General features: G+C 43.7%; 1 protein-coding gene across 1 annotated transcript; it reads right to left on the bottom strand.

Annotated features, from left to right (window-relative positions):
- Nucleotides 1–397: 397 nt before the first annotated feature.
- LOC103318020 (speckle-type POZ protein B-like) lies at nt 398–1450 on the bottom strand. The gene has a single exon (XM_008219077.1). The coding sequence runs from the start codon at nt 1448–1450 to the stop codon at nt 398–400; it is 1053 nt and encodes a 350-aa protein (XP_008217299.1).
- Nucleotides 1451–8070: the final 6620 nt, after the last annotated feature.

Genomic DNA, 8070 nt, shown 5'->3' with positions numbered 1-8070 from the left:
CGCAGGCGGAGAAGGCTTTGCGTGAGCAAGAGATGTAATACTCTTATGAGATTCGCTGTGTGGGCCTTGACTTCTTTGTTGTGTTCTTTCGAGCTCAACTGTACGAAGTGGTATTATATTTTCCTCTAAGCTTGATTTTCACTCTAAACCTTGAAGAGTTAAAACGTAAGATAATCATATGCTTTCAAAAATGCTACTATTTTATTGAATTATATTGAAAATCATTGGAGGAAATAATTATTTCATAAAAATGGTCGCAAAACGTAAATTTTTATTTTTATGGTCTGCAAAACCTTTAAAATTTTCTAAAATGTTTAAAATTTACATAAAATCAATACAATAAAATCCATCAATAAAATAAAAATGCAAATAAATTAGTAAAATTCAAAACTCTGCATTACTCTTTATAAATATTATGCATCGCCATACTAAGCAGTACTTCATACAGTAGATCCGGCGTATCCGTTAGCGCTTTAAAACTTGGCAGAACAACGATATTCTTCGCATTTGAGACAATTAAATTCATTGCCGTTTTTTTCAAATTCGAAGCTTTGTAATTGTGCGCAAACCTGAGTTTTTCCACAACACTTTCAAAGTTCACTTCTTCGCATATTGTTTCCTCGCACATTTCGAACAGCGTATCTAGTTTGTACCTTACCGCCAAAAACAATAGTTCTTCCGCGATCTTCTCTATGTCGTTGACTTTGCCGCTGTACACGTATCTCAGAAACTCCATGAAAACGTTCGGCTCGACGTTCTTGATCTCCGCGACGTTGTCCTTAATTTCCTCTTGAAACATTGTAGCGAGAACGGAACTTCTCTTGGCGAGGATGCACTTGTGAGCTCTCCAGGTCTGGTTCCCTATTTTAAAGGTCACATCGCTAAACTTATCTTCTTCTGTAATCATTCTCTCAAATATGTCGAATTCCAACAACCGAACTCTGTTTTTTTCTTTCTTTATCTGTTCAGATAGGAATTTTTCATTATCGTCTTCCGCTTCTTGTTGCACGGTCTTTTTGCTTTCGATCGGGTGAAGCGATATCTTACAGACGATTCTTAGTTTGTCGTCGTCCAAAATATCCATTATATCATAGCTACACGCGAAAGCAGGGAATCCCCAATTTAAGGTTTTGTTGAATGATTTTTCGCCAAGGATCTTTTTGAGCAGTACTTTGCCATTGCCGTCGACTATGGCGAAGGAAACGTTCACCGTGATATTTGCGTCGGACAAATTATAAAGGTAGATACTCAAACATTGGTTAGAGGTATAACCTTCACCCTTTGGATAGAGCCCCAGCTGCCACTGAGTTGGAACGCCAGAAATTAACGTCGAGAATTCTGGGGACAGCAAAACTTCGCCAACTCTTTTGCAACTGGTACAGAAGTTCTCGATAACCCACTTGTACTCCGACGTCACAGAACTCACTTTTCCGACTTTGCTGGATGACATCTTGCTGGTTTTTGTCTGTGGTAAACAATTGTGATGCTCACAAGAGATGATTTTTGTATGTCTTTCTACGTCCATAAAGTGTGTATGCCCTCGCACTTCGAAGGGATCTGATGGTTTGAACGCGAATTCACAGCACTAACAAAAAGTATACTAGCTAAGCAGTAGTAGTATACAAACTTGCAGAGAACATTTGGATTCGATGTTTACCAACACATTTGCTTAATTCTAACTGAACGAAATTTCGGAATTCGGATACTCTATAAAATTCATGTAGACTATAGAATGATTTAACAAAACCTGCGAGTACTTAAATTGGGAAGGACAGTAGCCTGGAAATTTAATGAGTGGTTTCAATAAAAATATAGCTAAATATATCGTTTGGAAAATTCATTCGTCGCGACGCTCTCTGTTCATAAAGCTACATCGGATTCATCGCGGTCTAGTTTGTGCTGCCATCTTCAGACGTTCTCGGAACCCATGACAGAGGTATACTTTCCCACCAGTAACGATTCGATTGTAACTTATACGGTTGTAAACGATGATAATTTGTTTGCCAGCTAAACTAGATAATTTTTTATATAAAAATTTTAAATCATCAAATGATTCACTTTTTTTCTAATTTGCTAAAGCACAGAAATATGAGAACATAGCAGGTCATAAATTAACCACGGTGAATTTAATGTAGTTATCAACTCATACAAGCATACGTTTATTCGTTTGTTTTCCTCTCCTTCCACTCCTCGTAATGCACTCGCCAGACTTTCTTATTATCCCGATTTTTTTCGCTCGTTCCGCGCGTAACTACTTAAACGAGATATCAAAACAAGAGGTTTTCTGTGCATCCTAGACAAGGCGAGCAAAGCACTATCTGCGTCGAAGCAGCATCACGACGGTGGCCGCCGCGGACTGAAGTACGGCGCAGCAGTAGTAAACTAAGCGAATCGCTGGCTGCTCTTATCGCCGCAATTGAGTGCATCGCGCTGGCAGTATAAATATAACTACTTTATACAAATGCGCGAGCGGGCGCCATCGGCGCTTGCGCAGCTATCAGGAGACGCTCATAAACTTCCAGGGAATCCTAAATTTTTCCCCGGCTTTGTCTCTCTCTCTCGCGCGCACGCTCGCGTCTTATCTGCTTGCGCCGCGAAAAAACTGCCCCCACCCTCGGCGAGCAACTTTCTTGTATCTGCTTTGATTTATCGCAAATGACGAAGTCGGCGTGGCTTGATAGTATTTCTGCCTAATAGATTCGCGGGGATTCGTTTATTTAGCCGATTAATAGAGTTCAAAGTCGCGGTTGAAATTAAATAGATAAACACTCACGAAAACTATATAGTTTACCGCCGCACGTGTCCCCAAATTTCGATAGAAATATAAAATTCTCTCCACGTCGAACATATTTAATCACGCCTACATCGCTCGTCGCACTATGACCCCTGCAGGATCCTTTAGGAATCATCTCCTCATAGCGCCGTCAAATATTTTTCACGGGGCTTTTAGCGCGATTAGCCAAGGCTGAACCACCCGATTTTTGACACTCTCTCGACTTTGGGTCCCTTTTGACCATACATAGTCAGCCGATCCCCAGGAAAAATCGGACACTCGACTCGCCGGAATTTACGACGTCATTAAGTCAAGCATATTAGGGTCGATTCGACAGACGAAGACCGGAAGTGCTTAGCCTCGATTTGCTTTCGCGCATCGCTCGTCGCTGCGGTTTCTCGATTCGTCTCGGCCGATCCTCTCCGGGGGGTCAGTATATTATTATACGTATACGCGAACGTGTGGGGTGTGCGATGACGCCGCGCGCGCGATATTACATTGAATATCGAATGCCGGACTTTTTCTTTATGACGCGGGGGCTTGGACATCGACTCGAGGGGGAGCTCGCGAAAACAATGAGCCCGCTTCTTGCTGCGATGCTTCTTCTCCGAGGCAGCGGGGTATACTTTCTATACGTTGTAAATATCCATTGCGCGGGCACCGATTTACGGCAAGATTAATTAGAGGGCTCGGTTGAGAGAGCTACGATTTACACCTCTTTGTACGGCGTAAATTATGTACCACATGGCTCAATCTTCTGTGTTTGGATTGTTATTAAGAATTGTGAAAAATAAATTCAGACATAATTAAACTGCGTATTTAATTTTACGCGAGGAAAAACTATAACTGCAGCCCGCTCGCACATAAAAATAGTCGATACGATAAGTCACTGATCAGTATGCAATATCGCGATTATCACACGACATGATTCGCCACTCATGTGTACACTCGCTCGCGTACGAAAATTACCGAGACAACAAAAAGACACATAAACCATCGACTCTCTTCGTAGTTAAGTGAATTAACGGCTCGGCACAATAGAAATCTCGGCGTTTCACGAAAAATCTACATGCATCCCTCTCTCCGCGCGCGTATAACGCGAAAATTTATAACCGCCCTGGCGTTTAGCGGGTGGTGCATCCTACATATACGGATATCTCGCGAAAAAGCGCGACGAATCTCTCGATGCAGTGAGTACTATATAGTCTCCCCTCCTTCGTGTGTGTCGCCGGGCTATTAGCACGACGCTCGACTGGCGCTGAATGGCTCAAGTGCCGAATATCAGGTTAGCCGGGGTTTTTATTGCCGCCGGCTGCCGACACACATTTGCCGATCGAGCAGAAAGAAAATTGACTATTGTACGCCGGGGATGAAATATGCGCGCGGATGGACTACACTGCGCTGCTGTCCGGTCTTATATATGTATATGTGTGTATAGCTCGAGTGCTCGTATATGGGTGGTATATACGCGTATATGGAGGGATAGTGCGGCAGATAATATTCGACGCGGAGAGAAAATACGACTGTACTAAACGTAAATTATTATTTTTTGCTTGTGTGTTATATAGGCGGAGAAGAGAGGCTTTGTACGCGGCCGATCAGGAGCAAGTATTGTAGTTTTATGTAAAAGTAATTCTCCGGGATTCGCCCCTCGCGTGTGTAGTACGTGTATTCTGCATGCAAAGCTTGTCGTGTATATTATGTTGTCGCGGGAGGAAGTGTCGTATAGAGAAAGCGGACACTAGACACATTTTTTTAGCTCGCACATACGTAGGGTTCGAAAACATCATGGTCAGAAAAAGGAATACAATTTTTGCAACGTGTGAAGCGAGAAAATTAATACAAGACCTTCAAATCTGTGCTCCAAATGCCTACCACGTTTCTTTGTACACGCACCGATGATAAATAATTACCGCGCGATTAGGGTGCGAAAAGGCAGAATTCTGAGGGTGAAGTCTCGAGCTCGCGGCGGCGAGACGAATGCTAAGAGCTTTCCGCTCGAAGATGAAATTCTAGTACCCATATACTTCCTCGCTTGATCTTCGGGCTCTGTATAAGCAAGACGTCGCGTAAGTAACGCTTCGCTGCAAGCGCGTCTAATACTCGATCGTCAAGTCGAAACCGGAGATGAATTAGTAAAGAAGATATCGAGCCTCCGGGCGTCTCGATGATTACGTACACTACTTTGCACCTACCATGCCCCTGTATACACTGTTTTCGCTCCGGAATACGTAATGCGACGTGTACGCCTTTGTACTTTGGCGCGCGAGTTGCAAGGTGAATTAGGCAATCCCGAGGTACTTTGATGATTGGAAAATTGATCGGATGGAAACTTAATTGAATTTATGCATTGAAAAGTTATAGAGGATATTCTAATTATAATCTTGTAAACAAACATACCGAATTAGTACGTTAAAATTAAATGCTAGGCAAAAAGTTGTCGTATCATGTTCAATCGAGCAAAGCGTACACGAGTACACGCATATAATACACGAGACACGTACTAGACCTAGTCGCGCGGCTTTTCCGCGAGCGCAATTACGTGATTAAGGCGCCTCTGGCTGCGCGCCACTACACACGAGCTCTCGCAAAGGGTCTACTTAGTACGTACTTAGGTCTGATCTTCCGTTTCGTGCTATTGCCATAACTTACATTATATACTTGACACGGCGCGCGGTATTCCAGTTTAACGGAAATTAACTGAATAATTTACGCGTGCTGAATAGACTACGCGAATCGGATGTGTCGATGGAGATGCCGCAAGAGGATTGCCTTGATCGCGTTACCGTTATTAGCGAAATTATTTTTGTTAATTATGCATTATGCTTGTACGTGTTACCAGACTATATAACGGCAGGGATTCAATACAGACATCAACTACACGTAATAATCACGTATGTATGGGCTTTGCTCGATTGAGCAAAGCTCATACACACGAGTACGCGCATACGTCGACTCAGGGATATAAAGCTGCTATCGCGAATTTTCCGCGAGCGCAATTACGTTATTAAGATGCCTCTGGCTGTGCGCTACTACGTATACACATAAGTAGCATTCGCATAGTCTCCGTCAAATACTTATAGCACTGATCTCATACATTGCGTACATCCACATTAGTTCGCCTCGGCGCTCGATGTCGCGCACCTTTTGACGCGTTGATTGCGCTGACATTAATGAAATAGCGCTATTATATTCCTATATAAGGATAACAGATTCATGGTCGCTTTTTTTTCAAATCTGGAACTTGAAAGAGACGCTTTTTGTATGCAATATCGTAATGTAGTATTTTATTCTGACCGACGGCGATGCTTTGATAACGTTGACGAGAGCTTAAAAGATTTGTTTCTCATAATAAAATAGTACATTACAATATTGCTAGCAGGAAAGCAATCTCTCTTAAATCCCGTGGATGCGCGAAAGACCACGACGCTAATCCTTTACCGACAATAAAGCGTCGCTTCCATAACGGTGACGATAGCTAAAAAGTTTGAAAAGTTATTTTGTAGCAAGAACAATGTAGAATATGTAAAACGTGCTAAGGTATCGAAATCGCCCAATAAGTACACCCCAGAAATACGCGATTTTCAAAAGCCGGCATATATATAATATGTTTCACAAAGCTTCCTCTGGGAGGAAGCAAAAGTGTCTCGCACGAAGCGAAAAAGATAGCAGCTCGCGAATCTTTCTCACAAACGCACTAGAGAGTTCGCGAATGATTTGCTTCCAGTTGACGAGGCGCGAATGGCGCAGGCGTCTCTGCAGCTGACATATTGCGCGACTCTCGAAAAGTCGAGGCTCATTTTCAACGATCACTGCTTATATAATACAGGCATATTCATATGCATGCACGTATATAGCATCCGGCGCGTGAGCATCGAGAGCAGAGGAGCGAATCGCGAACGTCTTCCATTTGGATTCAAATGAGAGCTCGTTCGCGCCATGCGCTCCCCTCGGGTGCTGAAAATATGTGTAATATATATACATATACACCTATGCTGAGCACGTGCTCTTGATGCGCGAAGTATGCGCCTGCTTATGAAATCGGTATTCTTGGTTTTTGCTTCTGAAAAATGTCTTGATTAATAAAGGATGATTTCGCGCTATGCAATTTCGCTAATAAGATACTCTCGTCTCCAGAAGAGTTGTTTCCAACAGCTCTCATTGAAGGCAGTGATGTTATACTTCATAGCCTCTCTCACACTGGTTTTTTAGAGCCGCGCATATTCGAAATGAATCTTCTGCAGCCGTCAAAGTATCCGCTACACGACAAAGCAAGCGAATAACGGCTACAGTAGTATAGTCGAAAATCTCAAAGCCCGAGGATAAAAAGCGAGACTCTTCTTCGTACCTTCGAAATTTGGCAACGCGCGACGAGTGCCGCGAATTGAAGCTCTCCTTATACACTCCTCGCGCGCGCGGCGTAAAAGCACTTGGCTTTGTGACTCTTCCGTTCTCCCCTTTCGTTCGTTCTCTCACTCTCTATCGCGGAGAATTCTGCGCCTGCAGCCTCGCATAAAACACAAAAGGAAGTCCTTTTTCGGCCGCCGCGCCGATTTCATAACATCCCACTCGCGCGCGATGCAGCCGCGCTGGATATAGAGAGAAAGAGCGATGAGGACCCCTCCATTACGTTAATGAAGAAAAGCGATGACGGCTGACGTCGACGACAGCGGAATAAGAGGGAGTTTGCAGCAACGCGGATGTATACAGTGAGTATCTCGCTTTTGAGCGAGGAAAAGGTGGTCTTCTTCCTCTGGGACGATTTTCACTCCTCTTCAATATCGAGGCTTTGCTCTCCTTTCGTGAATAAAACTTGAAGGCAACGTGCATTTCCACTGCTTTGGCAAAGGATTTGGTTCTTGTAGGTGTTCTCATCGGGGATTCGCCAGGCATGAAATTCATTTCACTGGAGCAAAGCACTGACGTCATTTTTTGGAGTCAGCGCGAAAGAAAGATAATAAACTTATACGGGAGAACAAAGCTTGCGGAATGATGAATAAAAACTAAAGCGAAAGGATCTTTTTCAGCCTAGACACTCCCGAGTTCCGCATCGTCTCTCGTCATTCCTCTGCAGCTTTTATTGTTGAACCGTCTTCGGACCCCGAGTTTATATTAACTCACTCCGCCATCCGGCGGAGGATCTCCCAAGACTCCGCGCGCCATAAGTCGCTTAAATCTTGCCGAAGCGGCTATACGTCCGCGCGCGATCTCGAATTTCCCGGTGACGAGGGGAAGCGAAGAGGGGGAGAGACTGTCTCCTCTCGAAACTTATTATACTGTTGCGCTTCCTCGATCTC

This window comes from Nasonia vitripennis, chromosome 5 (assembly GCF_009193385.2).
Source record: "Nasonia vitripennis strain AsymCx chromosome 5, Nvit_psr_1.1, whole genome shotgun sequence".
Lineage (NCBI taxonomy): Eukaryota > Metazoa > Arthropoda > Insecta > Hymenoptera > Pteromalidae > Nasonia > Nasonia vitripennis.
This window is presented reverse-complemented; position numbering and strand designations above follow the sequence as displayed.

Coding starts and splice junctions, on each gene's coding strand:
- LOC103318020 (XM_008219077.1), bottom strand. CDS start 1,450: ATGTCATCCAGCAAAGTCGGAAAAGTGAGTTCTGTGACGTCGGAGTAC.